This window comes from Wasmannia auropunctata, unplaced genomic scaffold (genome assembly GCF_000956235.1).
Source record: "Wasmannia auropunctata unplaced genomic scaffold, wasmannia.A_1.0 LD335973.1, whole genome shotgun sequence".
Lineage (NCBI taxonomy): Eukaryota > Metazoa > Arthropoda > Insecta > Hymenoptera > Formicidae > Wasmannia > Wasmannia auropunctata.
In genome coordinates, this window is record NW_012026917.1 from 49179 (window position 1) to 66368 (window position 17190).

A 17190-nucleotide genomic window follows, 5' to 3' on the forward strand; every position below is an offset into this window, starting at 1 on the left:
AATCGGAAATTGTTCCGGGTTGTAGTGTAAATATTCGACGGTCCCGAGAGTAATCCATCGACGAGCCCCGGCGACTCCGAAAGGAAGCTGACTGGGAAATCAAAATTGCTTGCACGAGAAAGAATCTTTATGATACCGTATAAGTGAATCTTTATAATGCCATAAAATGATCTTTACGATATCCTATAAATCATATTGGGAAAAGCAACGTGAGAGGAGCAAATTATTAATTTTCCCTCTGAAAAGACGTACGAAGGCTTTATTCTGCCCGGGACGTAGTCCATAAATAAATTTGCGGTTCGCCTTGAAAAAGATCGACGCGAAATTCCGGGCGAATTTGGGTCGCACGTCAAACGTGCCTCTCATAAATTTTATAGAAGGCAATATTTGACGCACAACCCAGTTCTGCGGATTCTACGGAAAGGGCTGGTAAAAAGATCCGTTCTGACTATACGTCTGACGCGGGCCACAACGAAAAAAGGAAGGAGGCACCACTTTTCTTCAGACTTAACGTGTTATTGCTTCCATAATTGTACCTATATCGAGAGCGTGGCGCGACAAAGCGGTGCTCGCCGGTTGAACGGCGCGCTGCGTAAGTCGTTGTGTCCCGTAACGTTAATGGGAAAAGTGAAAAACATTATTCGTAGCCGGGCGAGTATAATGTAAGCGCGGCGCGCTCTCTACGCCGGATAGGAAGGGCGCCGGCAGCGCACGGCAGATGGAAGGAAAAGAGCGCGTGAGGAGAGAGAAAGAGAGAGAGAGAGAACGAGGGACAGAGACGAGAGAGCGGAGAGAGAACAGATTTATATTTGAAATTAGATTAAGCTTCTGCGCCTGAAAGCTATATAAACGCCCCCTCCGCTTGCGCCTTCCTCCGCGCACAAATCCACCGCGCCCGGAGAGAGACTCAATAAACCAACCACTCACTCTTTCCTCCTCTCCTTCCCGTCTCTCCTGCGCCTCGTTCTCTGTTTTGCAAACCCGCGAACGTACCTTCGGTGCCCGCCTCCCGCCGTCCTTTTCCTTCCAAAATGCGACGCTCCTCCGCACGCTCTCCTCTCGCTCGTTCGAGCTTCTCTCCTTCCGCGAAATCTTTTCCCCTCTTTCACTTTTCCCGCCTCCGAAACCTACCATGTAAAACCACCCCCTTCCTTATTTTCACATGTATCCAGTTTACTCCGTAATCGGTCGACCCGACGAGTCATTTCGCGCAATTCACTCCGGGAGGCAAGAGAGGCTCAATAAACCGAGTACATTATTCTCTCTTTTCTTCCTGGCATAAAGAGCCAACCGTTCTCTTCCTCCCACTTCTCTTTCTTGTTTCCTCTTGTTTCTCTCTTAACTCCGTCGCGACGCTCTCCGCTCCTCTTGCTCACGTTCAGAGATTTTACTTTCCTCCCGCGACTTATTACCGAATAAACGGATTGAATATCAAGAACAATAACGTCACGTATTCGGCGCCACAAGGTTTATTCGATAAAAGCTCGCCAAATATATCGTGTGCTTACAAGGGAAAATGTTACAAGGATGTTGTGGTGCCGCGCGAAAGCGGACGTTCTTAATATACATTAGGCTCCCTCACGCATGCATGACTTTATAACTGTAAGGAAGTAGAAGCGTATGAAGAAACGTCATAACTGTACTTGAATGCTTTCGCGCGTGTACGACCGATATTTAGGCACACACGACACCCGGATTCACAAGGGAGTTTGCAGTACGCCGGCTCCCACGCCGTAACCGTATCCTTGCGGTCCGAAATTACGAACGTAACATTCTGCGCAATTTATGGAAGAACCTCAGTTAACATGAGCAGTCTTAATTGATCGACGAGATAATTACTACCGATCGAAGAGAGTCAGAGCGGAAAAGGTAGAAAAAAAGCGCGAAACGTATAAAAAGGCTCAACAAAAAGTATTTACAAAATTTCGGAGTCTTGTATACTTTTCTATAATTTGATGTTACCAACGTTTGCAATAGATCTCGCCGCCGTTCTCCTGATAAGTTAACGGTTCCAGCGGCTTTCGGCAACAAAAGCAACTGAAGCAAATATTGTGGTAGGGCACTCCGGAAGCGATCTTGGAAAGTACAATAAAATTGCACGTAAAAATTTCTGATATTTCCCCTCAAAATCTTTTTCTACCGTATATTGGAGCTTATTGTGTCACAGTAGAATTATTTCTTTTACACTCCTATCTATTGCTTTACATTCCTATTTTTATTAAATGATACACAGATGTTCTTTGTATGTGCTGATCCAAATATTATTTGAGCGATACAACTAATTGTCGTAAATGATACGATCTCGATTTCGGTGCGCTCTCTCTTTTAACGATATTGTACTTACCTGCATCTCAGCCTGGTAGACCTTTCTTCCGCATCGCCGACAGTCAAGGCCGCCACCGAGGCACTCGCACGGCAATCTCAGCCGGCAGCAGACTCCATCGGTGCCGCATTTCGCCCCGTCATTGACGCCGCAGCATCCGCTACCTATGGCAGACAGACATCTCGGGCTGCGCGACCTGCGACATAGAAATCGAAAAAATCACTCGTATCGCAACACAGAGTATATGAGGACAAATTCTTTATGGGTAGCATTCAACTTTTTCTTTCGGTTTTTATCATCAAATTCGCGACTTAAGTTACGACATAAAAAGTACCGAAAAGAGTCAAGGAAAATTCAGCTCCATGAATTAGCCGAAATTTCAAATCGATTTATATCGAATAAATTTATATCGAAAGAAAATTCTGAGACACTGTGTATACAGAAGTCTACGACGTGCTCGCACCTTCCACAGCTGGGTCCGCTGCAGCAGCCTCTGCAGCCGCTGATCGAACACGGGGACTGCGGTGGACAGCGCGGAGCGCAAGGCGACCGTCCGCGCGAGGAATGAGCCGGCGAGCTGCAGATCCTCGGCGACGGCGTGCAGATCTGACCGGGTTTCCCGCAGCCGCCGCAACATCTACCACCGCAGCAACTTCGGATACCTGTCGTGCACGGAGGAGGCGGCGGCGGCTCGCACCTGGCCGACTTCCTGCAGCCACGGGGACAGCAACAACAGGAACAACGCGACGGCACGACGCGCACCGTCTTGGCTCTGTCCGGACTAGGCGCGCATGATTCATTCGGCTCTGCCACGGGTCTGCCGCAACAGCGGCCGTAGTCCTGCGAACTCCTCCAGACGCTGCAACCGCGTGGAAATGTTGTAGTGTCAATCATTTCGGTTTGAGAGAAATCTTTATAATAATATTCAATTACGACGACGATTATCTTGAATATTTTCAGTATATGGTCATTAAAGACTTATTATGTGTGTACGTGTGTTTTGCAAGCTCTTTTTCAAATGCTACATAAATTATCTACAAGTTCAACCTATTGAACTCGTCAATGACTTTTTTTGACGGTACTACAGCCTCGCGGAAAGCTTGCGGAGAAATTGTATAAATATCGAAATTTCTTAGCGTAACAATGATGCTTCACCCACTTTTCGCGTGCTCCGCAGCAGCATCCGCCGCAGCCTCCTCGCATGCGATACTCATCACAGCCACTCGTGTCTACGTTCTTGCGGGCGAAGTTTGGCGGATCCTCGTTCCACACGGTATCATCTTCGTCGTTTCTTGCCTTACTTCCGGCAATGCGATCCGTCGGACAGACATCACCGTTACCGGCCACCCATTCCCCCCGCGTGCGCTCGTCGCACTCGACTGTTCGCTCGCCGACATTCTCCGACTGGCCTTTGTTGCTACTGTTGAAAGTGCAACCCGATACTCTGCAACGACTCTCCGCGTAATTGTCGATCCTTGGTGTGCTTTCCGAGTATCCGTCGTCGCTCCTGCCGGTCGACGAGTCGTCCGCCTGCCAAATGTCGTAGAACGTCTCGCGCTCCACCTTGCTTCCGCCGATTTCGTCGTTGTCGTCGTCGTCGCCGTCGCGACACGCGCTCGTCAGATCGTCGTCCTGCATCGCGCGGCGGTAACGCTCCTCGTCGCCGTCGTGCCCGATGACGGTGGCGTCGCTGAAGGAGACCCGTCTGCGAAACGGCGGCGCGCGGCGATTTGCCGTTAACGGCCGCGACGGGCACGAGCACTTGCGTCTCGGCGAGGGCGAAGGCGGCGCGATATCCGGGGTATCGGCGACGGCGGCGACGGCGGTCCTGGACTCGCGGCAGGAGGTAGACGACTCGCAGGCGGATACGATCACCCTCGTCCGATCCTCGCCCGTGGTACTAGAAACATCTGTGCTCACAATCCTCAATTCTATCTCATTTGGCCGCCCACCACGATCGTGATGCGAGCAGTTACGCATATAGATACTACGCACAGGTGTGAATGACAATCAGGCGCGATCGATTAAAATTATTTTCGCAACGATATATAAATGCGAAACATGAAACAGCATCGAAAGAGTTAATACATACGGAAAAACAATAACGAGGATTATCTCTGACACGCGTCCTTTTTTTTTATAGTTTTTTCATATTCAATGGGAATTGTAGTTTTATTTAAGAAATAAAAGTATTCGTCTCCCTTTAAAAGCCCTATTTTCGATGCTGCCGGGTGTCTCACAATTTATAATCTTAATTCAATCATCACGAATATTTCTAATTAATGAATCGTATGTTCAATCGATCCAAATATTAGTGAAATATTATTTTGGAATAATTGAGACTACACACTTAACTTTTTTACCTCAAATGATTTCGAGGGCTGCTCATTCCTTTGATGAAATCCGTGTCTCGCGGTTAATCGTATACGTCATTTCGCGATCATTCTTGTCGCCGTTGCCCCAGGAATCGTTTATCTCCAATTTTTTTCGCTTACTCCAAATTTTCTCGACGCGCTTCCGATTGATCTGCTCCGGTTTCCGAGATACCGGACAACTCCCGTCGATTATCTCGCAGCTGTTCACGTTACTGTTCTCGAAAGCTGGAAGTGACTTTGCAGATGGACCGATCTGAAGTCGGCATAGTTTTTACCTCGTAGATGATTGATGATAAACGGCCTGTGCATCAAAAATCATATTCTATTTTAATCTTGTATAAATTATTATTGCTAAAAAGTTGTTTATTTGCGTCTCTCCTTATCTCAATATATTTTTAAATAGTAATCGTACATATTAACATGTATATTTCTTTTTTTAGTTTCATATTATGGATTTAATAACACATGCTTTTCCTTATATTTTTCAGAGATGTTAACTTGATTTATGCAAACAATATGCGAATCAATTCGAGTTTTTAAACTCAAATAATGAAATGCCGATGACTTTATCACATAATATAACCGTAAAACTAAGTAGAAAGTTGCAAGTAGTTGTTGATCCTGTAATTTATAGTTATATATTCTTATTATCGATGCGCTCTTTTTCTTTCGATTTCTCGTAATTTAATTAATGTAATCACGGATTGTGTGCCACCAATTAAATAATTTTTTACAAATAAATCTGTAGTTTATTATTGCAACACGTAAATGCATATACATTCTATTTGTCGTTCGTAGACTCCGTTTTCAAGTAACCTATTACCCTTGCAACAATCATTTTTCTTTTTCGAGAAAATTAATAGCGTTATTACCTCGAATGCAGTGATAATCGCGATCTGACAATAATTTGTGAATTTGAATTATCCTTTGCGCGGAGACGGGCTTCGAGATGGCAGTAACTTACGGGAGAAAATCGACGAATCCACGATGGCGAGAAAACGACGCGTGTAATAATTTTGCGAAAGAAACACCCCGTCGTGAGTCGCCACTCTACGGCTCTAGGATATAAGCTTTCGGCATTTACCTACGGGCGATCACATTCGCAAAAATTAGCTAGATCGAACGATGATATATTCACATTATTATTAAGTATTAATATTATATTAATATTTCTCTATTTTAAAGTAAAAATAATTCGGAAAGAAGGATAATATAGATATGAGGATGAATTAAATTAATAGCAAAAGCAGCTGACTATATTATTGTTAACATTTTCAGAAGATCGATTCTTTCGTTGTCAAAAGTCACCTGATAATGACATATTTTATGTGAAATGTGGTCAAATAAATATTTATCGCAATTGGTGATATTAATTAATAATGTATATATAATGGACACATTTCAAATGTCTCATGTATATCTGCAATTGCAGTAATAGCCGGCGTATTATGGTTTGTCATTAATATATTTATATATTTGTGTTTATAATTAATATACACATAGTTCATATTTTGTAATAATAATTTCAAAACATTATATATGTTTAATTGGGTTAAGTACGTTAATGGCGCAAAATATGGTTACGCGCTCCACGTATTCAAATCTGGATCAATGGCATAATTAGATTTAAAAAAACCTTACCGTGATTATATTTAATCAATGTGGTTCGTGATTTTTTACGAAGATCGCCGCATTTCTCAAATTTTGTGAACAATTAAGCAACGATTTTGTGGACGATTAAGCGTCAACGATTTTGTGAGCAATTAAGCGTCTTTGCACACGGAAAATAAGACGCAAATCATAGAGCGGCTATATACCCACCACAATTACAATTTTTGTTGAGTCTCGATTGTGCCACTTCTCTCTCTCTCTCCATTTAATTCTCGATTTTGACCAGAGAGAAGCAATTCTCTCTGCAGATATTTCGGATATCGAATGATCGACACGGCGTGCGCGAAAGTGGACAGTTCCCCGAATCTCTCTCGCGGCCGACGTCAGCCGTCAGGTGGCAGCAGCGCGAGGCCGCGCGGCGAGCGCCCCGTGTACTCAGTGGACTGTCCGAGTGGCAGCTTGCCAGCTTTTCCTCTCCTTCCAGAAGGGGGGGAGCGCGAGAAAAGAGAGGTTAGGCTTGTGCTCTCGCGCGGCGATGGCGGCGATAAAGGGCCTGGGTAGGAATATTCCCTACCTGAGGCAACAGGCTGCGGCCCTGCTCGGTAACACTAGCACCAGCGTGAAATTCATCTGCGTGGTGGTGCTCGTATCCTATTGCCTGTCCTACTCCGAGGAGGCGGTGCGCATCCTGAGCGTGACGCCAGGTTACCTGCTGCCGCCGGTCTTCTGGTTCTGGACGGCCTTCAGCTTCTGCTTCCTCGAGATACACTTCTGGGAGGTGTGCGTGGACGTCGTCACCGTCGGGCTATGCGGCAAGCTGATCGAGCCCCTCTGGGGCGCCTTCGAGATGATGACGTTCTTCGCCATCGTCAACTTCGGCGTCGCCGTGCTCTCGGCGCTCTTCTACCTGTTTCTCTACATGTGCACCAGCAACCCGGATATGCTCTTCAGCATACACATACACGGCTTGACCGGCTACATCGCAGGTACGTACTCCCCTCCCGCGGCTGGGCGCACAAAGGTCCAGGGTCGATTTGAGATTCCGTACACTGTTGTAATCACAGATGCGGAACGGAGCTCTCTTGTCAATTCATAATTTATTGGTATAATTTGGTTTCAGGATAGTTTTTATTATTCGTGCATGTGAAATGTTTGTGAATTAATTGCCCTTTTTAAGATTCTTTTTTTTGCAAGATTTCAAGAAATTTCATAGAAATATGCTTCGAAATGTATCTTCAGCTGTATCAAGGAATTATTTCATTTTGCAGGAGTCGCGGTGGCGGTGAAGCAAATAATGCCAGATCATATCTTAATCAAGACACCCATTGGGAAGATAACGAATAGAAATATACCTTTAATGGTATGGATCGTGGGACTGATATTATGGCTCGTCGGATTACTAGAGGGTACTCATCCCACCATGTTTCTCAGTGGATTGTTGATATCTTGGGTATACTTGAGATTTTATCAGAAGCATAATAATGGCACTCGAGGCGATATGGCGGACAATTTCACATTTGCAAGGTGAGATTTTTTTTCTGTAATTTTGATCAATCCTCGAGGATGTTGAAGCTTCGATCGTTCTACTTGGAACTCTTTTTTCTTTGCAGTTTTTTTCCAAATGTCTTGCAACCACCGATAGCAGTGGTGAGTAACACTATACACGGATTTTTCGTGCGGATCGGACTGTGCCGGAAAGTAGTTAGAAGATTTGACATGTCCAACACGCCGCCTGGCCTGGTTATCAATCTTCCTGGTATTGATCCTCACGATAGCGAACGACGACGGTGAGTAGTTTTACAAGCACACGAGAGATAAAATCGTGAATGCCAATTTTCGAATGAGCAACATTTTTTGCAAGTCATCCTATGCCATTAGTCTCATCTTGTCGATCGATGTCTACTTTTGCAGGCAAATAGCGTTGAAAGCGTTGAGCGAGCGATTAAGCAGAGATCACGCGAAACCTTGGCAACCGGACAGGGCTAAGAAACACTCCCCAGTGCCTCCCGCGGTTTCCATACCGATACCTGAATCCACCACACCGAAACCACTCGCGTCTCCACTCATTCCACAAGTCAATGTCAATATACATAATCATCCCTCTAGCAGTAGCACGTGATTATACGAGACTGACTGATTTCAATAGGTTTACAAATTACATTGAAAAGCTTCTAAAGATTAAACATAAGTGTAAAGCCCAGGCTTATCAATATGGCTATATTCAATAATGGGTGCAATCTTATTTTTTAAAATAATTTAAATTATATATCTGTAGAGAGAGAGAGAGAGAGAGAGAGAGAGAGAGAGAGAGAGAGAGATAGAATGTGTTACTACTATAATTTAAGCATTAAAATTTTTTCATGGAGTGAGTTAAATTTCATGAAAACTTAATGTACGATTCAATTCATTAACAGTTATTTGAACACAGTAAATCTTATTCTCATAATATTTACACTTGTTGAAACAATAGAATGTCATAAAAAAAACTTCTTGAACTTCAGTTTTCGAAATCTGAAAATTTATAAGACTTTAATGCCACTATACTATAATTGCTATCTTTTTTTATTATTATTGGAAATTATTGGAAATGTGAGTTGCAACTATTTTTTGATCTTTCTTTATGTGAAAAGAATTGATATTAATTTTACAATGAATTAAATATGAAAAAACTTCCTGATTAGAACAAAAATTAATATACTGCCATTTAAGAGAAATCAAAAAATTAATAAGTAAAATATTACAACTTCATATTTTTTGGGACTTTATTTTTATATAATATTTATATTTTCGTACTAATTTATAAAAAACTAATTAAAATGTCTTCTATAAAATTGCTACATACATAAATTATGATGGGATACACCTTGATTATACCATATTAATGCCGATTTAAAAATGTATAATCTTTAGAAGATTTTTCACAGCGTATGGGAAAGATGAAATCAATGTTTGTATCTTATGATGCTATTTTCCAAGAAACGAAACAATTCTTTGTTATACTAAAAATTATATAAAATTCAGTGATGAGAATTTTAATATCTCCATAAAAAGACGATCTTAGATTTATAGTGCCATATTAGAGCGCACTGTTCTGTTGAAAAGTCCGATGATGATTTAATATAATACAATAGTAACATAATTAAACTTATTAGATGCTTTCAGTGCGGTACATACAGCGACATAATTCTGTTAGGAAAACATTGAAATTGAAGAAAGTGAACAGATTTAATTTTTAAAATAAATTTTGTACTATTGAAAACGCGCGAAAGAGAGAATTATCTCAATGTTAACTTATATATACATGTACATGTTGAAATCAGCTAGTTATGAAGACATGCAGAGAAAGTTCTGTATATTTACATTTCAATTAAAACATATATTTTTTCAATAAATTGTTCTAAATTATTATAATCGACATAGAATATAACATTAATTTACTAGTATCAGTTTTATTTTTAATTTACTATTTTTATTTTTATTTACTATTATCAGTTCTATTTTCTTTTTAAATTTCTAAATGATGTTATACATGATGAAAATGTATAAAAATTTTAATTTAAATTGCATAAATCTATTTTGTACAGTATCATTTATTTTATGTAAATGCATATTTAATAATGTTATAAAACGTATAACATTTTTCGTTCATTCATAGATACATTCGTACATACATAAGTGGGAGTGCGTGGGGATGGAAGATAGATTTTACTAATATTATAACGAATAATGAGGTATCTTGTATATAAAATTTCACGATTACACAGACGAATTTGTAAATATAATAAAGATTGATGTAAACCGTAAAGGGAACAAGATATGAAAGAGGGGCAGTGATTATATATAGCGACATCGCTATGTATAATCATTCCATTATGCACATAATGGAATGATATTAAGAGCTATTTTTATGTATGATGAGAGAATAAAAGTTTTGGAAGTATGTAATTGTGTGTGTGTGTGTTCTGAGCAATTTTGGCCGTCTATTCGATGTGATGTTATTGACGAATCTTTTAAGTCCTTTTTATTATGAGTATTTAGTCAATTAATATTTATTATACCGTGTTTGAAAAATGGAAGGCCAAAATTAGTTGAGTGTGAGCGAGTATGAGTATTTGTTGAATTCACAGGAAGCATGTTTTAAGAATCTAATGTATTATTCCATGCATATGTACATGTTATATATATATATATATATATATATATATATATATATATATCAATTAATTTTGTACATAAGTTACAATCGTTACAATCTGTACAATATTAAATTCTACCGACAAAATATCTGTATTGACTTCATTACCAATACATTTTACAATCAGTAAAGGATCAAAATCAGAGGTTTGGGAAATTCTTGATAATCTAAATATAAATACATTCCAAATAATTAAAATAATTCATAAATTTTTTTTATCCAAAGATATAATCTCATTATTTTAACGTCTTGTATGTTCAATTATACAAATATATTGTAAACTTCTTTTAATAACTTTCTTAAAATAATAGATATATATATTTCAATCCAACATTTATCTTTACGATGAAACGCTGGCAATGCTTAATAGAACATAATAAATATTGATGCGTTTTTTATCTAGTTTTCTCATCAAAATGTTAAGAAAAATTCTGACAAAGATATAATAAAAACCAAAAAAAAAAAATCATTTTATTACAAAATTAAAATAATGTCGCTTACCAGGTAAAATATACTTAATAGAACATATTGACAATTATACAATATATATATATAAATATTGTAGAACACATATCTTAAAATCTTCTGATGCTTGCAACTGAAATATAATTTACATATATATATATTAATATACATAAATTAGATTCTGTGAAAATTTTTGAATTTTTTAAATTTTGTGTTTCTTAAATGATGTAATTATAGCTTCAAAATTTAAACGCTTATGCAATATGTGCTCTATGGTAAGAGACATTTTAATTTTAATAATGTGAAGTCATTCAAATAACGATATGAAATATAAAAATAACTAATATTATCTGTATGTACAGTCGTGGACATATCGGTTGCGACATTTTTTTTTAAATAGGTTTCGAAACGCACTAATATTTTGCAAATGCGAACCACGATTGGTGTACTATCTCTAGACTACTACACCAAGATAGTACACCATCGTGATTCGCATTTGCAAAATATTAGTTATCTATAAAATATATATTATATATATTAAAATAAATATATTCTAAACCTATGAAAAAGAAGTGTCGCAGGTGTCGATATGTCCACGACTGTACATACACATACATATGTGAGAGTAGATAGAACGTCATTTCTATAATTCAATATTTTATAATCTACTTAGCAGAGTATATAAAATCAATAGATTCAGACCAAATAATCTTCGGTACTTTCGGTTATTAAAATTTGTTTCTTATTTCAATGAGAAAATATTTCTTCACTTAAAAAAAGATATATAAAATGATCGAAAGTTCACACAAACTTGTGTCTTTCACGTTGACTACTTTACCACTGACAGCTAGTGACACTCTCTCGTCTCTTTCTTATCTGTAAAACTGCTGTTGATGCTGTGACCATTGTGACTGCGGTGGCGGCGGCGGTTGTTGCTGAGACGGTGGCGGACCGTATTGAGGCTCCTGTATATAGCCGGTGGGTGATGGCCGTATGGAGGTCGGCGCCGACGACACGTACTGCTGCTGCTGCGGCGGCGGCGGTGGCGGCACGTAGGACACCTGAGTGGGATGCTGCTGCTGCGGGTAGTACTGCTGCGTCGGCTGCGACACCGGCGGTGGCACGTTATAACCGCCGTAATTGACCGGCGGCGGTGGCGGCGGAGGCGGCGGCGGTGGCGTCGGGTAGTAATGATGGCTCTGTTGCGCGTGGAGGTCGTGCGTGGCTAGGGACGTCGTGTCCTGGATCGGCACGGTGATGAGATTGGTCCGCATCGGGGCGCTATTCGGCGGCGGCGGCGGCGGCGCGCTGCTCTGCGCGTAACTCTGTATCGACATCATCGCTTGTTGCTGCTGCTGTTGCTGCTGCTGTTGTTGTTGCTGCTGCTGCTGCCTGTGCTGCCGATGTTGCTCCAACGTCGGTTGCTGATTTACCAGCGAGTTCACGCGGGGATCGTTACCCATGATCGGTTGAACCATGTGAGACTGCACGGATTTAAGCCGCGTGCTCTGCATCTGCACGGAAGACACCTTCGTCAGCTGCGAGTCCATCTCCGGTTTGGCGTGCACATATTGCGGAGGATCGACCTGCATTCCCTGGACCGTTTGGGACGGCGCCGATATTATATGCCGATGGTTGATGTGAGCCTGTACGACAATTAAAATGTCATTTGATGTAACACTCTTAAAGCTCAAATTTTACTATATTATTAATTATATATCATACCAAATATCTTTTCTATATTTCTATACGTTTAATGTGCAATGTTATTGGTACTACATTATATGCTAATGATTAACGTGAGCCTATTATCATTAAATTATAAAATGCCATTTGATGTAACATTCTTAAAACATAAATTTTTACTATTATCAATTATCAATTATATATCTTACCAAAACTTCCCTATACGTTTAACGTGCAATATTCATTTACCTGTAGATCCCGCTGACTGAGATATGTCCTCCTGCATCCAGCATTTCCGTATCTCGTTCCGCCATGCGTGCACATAAATACGGTACCCAGACCGGTTTGCTCCACTCTGGACACCTTCTCCACGCAACGAGGACAGACTTTGTCTTCTCTCTTAGCACAAGACAGGCAGAATACATGTTTGCAAGGTATCTGAAAAGTATATTAAATGCAGATGTATTAGGAGCTATAATCAAGGGCGAAGTTAATGAGAAATATGAGCGAGTGAAAATAGTCAATTCATAATAGATCTCAGGACCGCGATTCTCAGCTCATATGTCTCAATTTAAAGCTTGTGAATGAAGGAGTTTGAGGTGAAACCATGAAACGACATGCATTTAATTCAATAAGATTTAATGCGAGAGATATAAATTCCTTGCGCAACTCCAATTGGCAAAACGTACCATACGGCCGTAGATGAGAATAGGCTTCAAACATTTGTCGCAACAATGTATCATAGGATTCAGTACTTTCTCTCCTATAAGATTCACCCGATGGTCCCATCTCAAGCGCAGCATCGGCTCCGGCGGACCACGGTTGATGGTCGTGAAAGTCGGCGCCTCCAGCTGCGATATATCAGCCTCCAAGTCGAACTGCTGCTCGAGAGATGGCTGCTGAGTCACGGGGGGTTCATGCTCGTCCACCAATTGCTCGCCACCAATTGCTTCCGTAGAATTGTCCTCTCCTTGTTGCGGAGTGTCTTCTTCATCGCTTTCGATAACCTGCAAATTTCAATGCATAAATATTTTACATTGGATTACAATTCGCTTGAAAATGTAGCGTCTGTTATTCGCTTTATTTCAAAAAGTCAACTTTATGGCAAAATAATATTGAAGATCCAATTATCGGGCGATAAAGTTAATTCTGTAAAAATTCCGAGATAATATTTGCATTATTTATTAAAGTCAGTTATTTATATCCTCAGTCAATTATTTATACCCCTATTATTTCACGTAAGTGCGAGTGAGAAGTAAGTTGACAAAATTATTCGTACTGAATATTCTTTGATCGCAATTTTATAGCATAAATTATAAGTACTATAAGCTTGTTATTATAAGAATAAACTCAAATAAAATATCAAATTAAGGACTAACTTAACTAAGGCCGAACATAATAAAAATGATGTTATGCCTTTTATATAACTTTTGCCTGTGAGGTAAGCTATCCCGCAAAAATTTTGCATAAGTATGTTGCAAAAGAATATAACGCAGTATTTTTGGTTGATACAACAATTCTGAGTGGAAAATCTTTCTTATATACTTTCGGAAGACCATGGGCTTTCGGTAATAAACAATCATGTATTTATTTAAAGAATAATACTCTTGTTATGAAGTCTCTAGAAAATCATCTTTTTAATATTGTGATCAATTAATCTTCTATATTATAAACTGAATATTCTATTTAATATGTTGGACTTCTACCTAAAATAATGTATCTATCCCTGTCACTTAAAATGCTGTCCATCTTTCTCAAATATTGCAGTCTCTCCATTACAACTGTTACATTCTTCTTGTCTGCTTTAGTAAAAAATAATATCTGAATTTGCTTTACAAAACTCAGTCATTGACTTATTCGAATGTACTAATTTTTACTTATTGAGATTTATTTTATTGAGATTTGAGGTAATTTTTTAATCTAAATAATGATTGAATTGTGGAACTACAATATTTCTTACTCTTGATTTAATAATTAGCAGACATAATTCCATAATTCTCAATGTCCTTTTAAAAACCGTTTGTTATCCATATGATCAATAAGGATAATATTATTAACCTTACCACCAATGAGGTATTATCTCGTCGATGATCTTACTAAAGTTTCTAGAATCTATGTTATTATTTAAGCACGAACGAACCAATTTGGTAACACATCCCTCAAAATTTACAATTTTTGAGGGGTCATTGCGATCAAATTTTTACACAATTTTATGACATAAATCTCAAGACGTTGATTTACCTTAACTTGCTTCTTGGCTCTTCCTCTAGACCGACCCCGGGTCGTTCGTCCACGGGCTCGACCGCGAGCACGGCCCCTCATTCTCTTACCATTCTCCTCCATCGCTGAAATCAATGCGTTACTTGATTCCATTGTAATTACTGTTAGAAATAGAGAAGAGGATCATCACCGACAATTTATTCGTGGATTATTTACAGCTAATCAATAAAACAGAACACAAAAGTAATTCACGAACACAAATTTTTCACGATGATCACGAGATAAAAGTTAGGAATTTTAGATCGAGAACAATTAAATATACATTCGGAATCTGAATCTAAGTCAGAAATAATTTTCATATCGCCGATTTAGCTTCTTCTCGAGGAATTCTTGATACTTTAATCGGTAAATTCTGTTTCAAGTGAAACGTTTTAGGTTACGTTCCGGACTGTACTTAGTTCTGGCGCTTCTCAAGGCGAAGGGCAAGTGACTGATTAGTGACTATTAAATGGCAGTACTTACGATTGAAGTTTGATAACTAAACGGTCGCGTTTGTTTCGTCTAGAGCTGCCAAATAATATTTTCACAACATATCGTCGGCGATCCGGGCGGCCGAACTTTTACGTTTACGACCAATGTTGATAGACGGGGCCACAGCAGAGACCTCTCTGGTAGAGTCCCTCTAGGCGTATGCGCACAAGGCGAATCGTCCCGAATTCGTCCGTCTCGACAGAGCAAGCAGCAGCAAGCAGTGCTTGCCAATCGGGGCGCCAGGCGTCGCACTACTCTACTCGCACTTTGCACTGTTTTGCACTTCGCAGTTGCCACTCTCATGGTGGACGTGGAAGGGATATTCCACCATGGTCGGGCAGGTTAATTTAATCGTGGTACTTGGATCAGTTGGTCGTTAGTCATTGGATCCTACAGACAGATTTGAAATACAGAGGGAAAGGAAAGAAGATCGGGCAGGCGTCGCTGCTTCGCACTCTTCGCAGTCTTCGCAGTTCGCACTCTTCGCAACCGGCAGCATGCGGCACCCGCTTCGCTCGCTCGCCGTCGCCGATTCGCGCAGTAGTTGCAGCTAACCTAAAAGCTGCTTAAAGCCGGTAAGAGCCATAGATTATCCAAGCAAAATAAAAGCTAAATCATGGCAGGCACCGCGGGCATGACCGCTACGACCGCTCTCAAGATCATTCCTGGCGCGTACATTCCGCCCGCCAAGTTGCGCATGCTCCAGGCGAAGATCACCGACAAGTCGGGTGCAGACTATCAACGTTTCTCTTGGGAGGTATTGAAGAAGTTTATCCACGGTCACATCAACAAGGTCAACACCAGCAATATCAAGATCATAACGCGCAAGCTGCTGCGCGAGAACATCGTCCGCGGTAGAGGTCTTCTGGCGCGGTCCATCATTCAGGCGCAGGCCGCGTCTTCGACGTTCACCCCGGTTTACGCGGCGTTAACATCCATAATCAATTCCAAGTTTCCCAACATAGGCGAGCTGGTGCTGAAGCGGCTCGTTCTGCGCTTCAAGCGTGGATTCGAGAGGAATGACAAGCCCCTGTGCATATCCACGGGAATTTTCATAGCGCATTTGGTCAACCAGCGTGTGGCCCACGAGATTATCGCTTTGGAGATCCTGACGCTGCTGTTGGAGACGTCGACGGACGATTCCGTCGAGGTGGCTATAGGATTTCTGAAGGAATGCGGTATGAAGTTGACGGAGGTGTCGCGACGGGGTATCGAGGCCATCTTCGAAATGCTGAAGAATATACTGCATGAGGGACAAGCGAGTTCAGTATATGACAGAAGTCATGTTCCAAATCAGGAAGGATGGCTTCAAAGATCACCAGGCGGTGTCCGAGGATCTGGATCTCGTGGCGGAAGAGGATCAAATAACCCATTTGATACGATTGAACGACGAGATGATGAATGCGCAAGATATGTTGAACGTGGTTCAAGTTCGACGCGGATTACCTGGCTTCCGAGAAGAAGTACAAGCAGTTGCGCAAAGAGATTCTCGGCTCGGACGTCAGCAATTCGGAAGAGGACGACAAGGACGGAGAGGAGGAGAGCTCGTCCAACGAGAGCGACGCAGAGCAGACCGAGGGAAAAAAGGGGGTGATACTCGACAACACAGAGACAAATCTGACCGCGTTGCGAGAAACTATATATCTGACAATAGGATCGTCGCTCGTCTTCGAGGAGTGCGCGCACAAGTTGATGAAATTGCAACTGAAACCCGGGCTGGAGATCGAGCTGTGTCATATGGTCGTGGACTGCTGCGCAGAGACGCGTACGTACGAGAAGTTTTT

The 17190-nt window shown here is 40.9% G+C and overlaps 3 protein-coding genes and 1 pseudogene across 4 annotated transcripts; 2 read left to right on the forward strand and 2 right to left on the reverse strand.

The window, feature by feature from the left end:
* Positions 1-1697: 1697 nt before the first annotated feature.
* Positions 1698-4303, reverse strand: LOC105454896. The gene is made up of 5 exons (XM_011697848.1): positions 3483-4303; positions 2787-3182; positions 2345-2519; positions 1967-2075; positions 1698-1774 (listed from the first exon to the last, which is right to left on the reverse strand). The coding sequence occupies exons 1-5, from the start codon at positions 4301-4303 to the stop codon at positions 1698-1700; spliced, it is 1578 nt and encodes a 525-aa protein (XP_011696150.1).
* Positions 4304-6779: 2476 nt separating this feature from the next.
* Positions 6780-9014, forward strand: LOC105454844 (transmembrane protein 115). The gene is made up of 4 exons (XM_011697752.1): positions 6780-7295; positions 7578-7833; positions 7920-8096; positions 8221-9014. The coding sequence occupies exons 1-4, from the start codon at positions 6845-6847 to the stop codon at positions 8426-8428; spliced, it is 1092 nt and encodes a 363-aa protein (XP_011696054.1). The 5' UTR covers positions 6780-6844; the 3' UTR covers positions 8429-9014.
* A 2561-nt stretch (positions 9015-11575) lies between these two features.
* On the reverse strand, positions 11576-15542 carry LOC105454845 (E3 ubiquitin-protein ligase Hakai-like). Of its 2 annotated transcripts, none has more exons than XM_011697754.1 (5): positions 15398-15542; positions 14897-15000; positions 13345-13662; positions 12905-13093; positions 11576-12615 (listed from the first exon to the last, which is right to left on the reverse strand). In XM_011697754.1, exons 2-5 carry the CDS (start codon positions 14996-14998, stop codon positions 11842-11844), a joined length of 1383 nt encoding a protein of 460 aa, XP_011696056.1. In that variant the 5' UTR covers positions 14999-15000; positions 15398-15542; the 3' UTR covers positions 11576-11841. The 2 variants fall into 2 exon arrangements, with proteins under 2 accessions (XP_011696056.1, XP_011696055.1); XM_011697753.1 differs by having other exon boundaries at positions 14897-15036.
* Positions 15543-15707: 165 nt separating this feature from the next.
* Positions 15708-17190, forward strand: part of LOC105454897 — a 4160-nt pseudogene continuing 2677 nt past the window's right edge.

What these genes read in the sequence shown, in the direction of transcription:
- LOC105454896 (XM_011697848.1), bottom strand. Translation starts at nt 4,303, where the DNA reads ATGCGTAACTGCTCGCATCACGATCGTGGTGGGCGGCCAAATGAGATA. An exon ending in AGCGGACCCAGCTGTGGAAG is followed by an intron (nt 2,520 to 2,786) that starts GTGCGAGCACGT and finishes TCTATGTCGCAG; the next exon opens with GTCGCGCAGCCCGAGATGTC. An exon ending in TCTACCAGGCTGAGATGCAG is followed by an intron (nt 2,076 to 2,344) that starts GTAAGTACAATA and finishes GTACTTTCCAAG; the next exon opens with ATCGCTTCCGGAGTGCCCTA.
- LOC105454844 (XM_011697752.1), top strand. Translation starts at nt 6,845, where the DNA reads ATGGCGGCGATAAAGGGCCTGGGTAGGAATATTCCCTACCTGAGGCAA. An exon ending in CTTGACCGGCTACATCGCAG is followed by an intron (nt 7,296 to 7,577) that starts GTACGTACTCCC and finishes TTCATTTTGCAG; the next exon opens with GAGTCGCGGTGGCGGTGAAG. An exon ending in GACAATTTCACATTTGCAAG is followed by an intron (nt 7,834 to 7,919) that starts GTGAGATTTTTT and finishes TTTTCTTTGCAG; the next exon opens with TTTTTTTCCAAATGTCTTGC.
- LOC105454845 (XM_011697753.1), bottom strand. Translation starts at nt 15,028, where the DNA reads ATGGAATCAAGTAACGCATTGATTTCAGCGATGGAGGAGAATGGTAAG. An exon ending in GAGCCAAGAAGCAAGTTAAG is followed by an intron (nt 13,663 to 14,896) that starts GTAAATCAACGT and finishes TGAAATTTGCAG; the next exon opens with GTTATCGAAAGCGATGAAGA. An exon ending in TCAGTCAGCGGGATCTACAG is followed by an intron (nt 12,616 to 12,904) that starts GTAAATGAATAT and finishes ATTGTCGTACAG; the next exon opens with GCTCACATCAACCATCGGCA.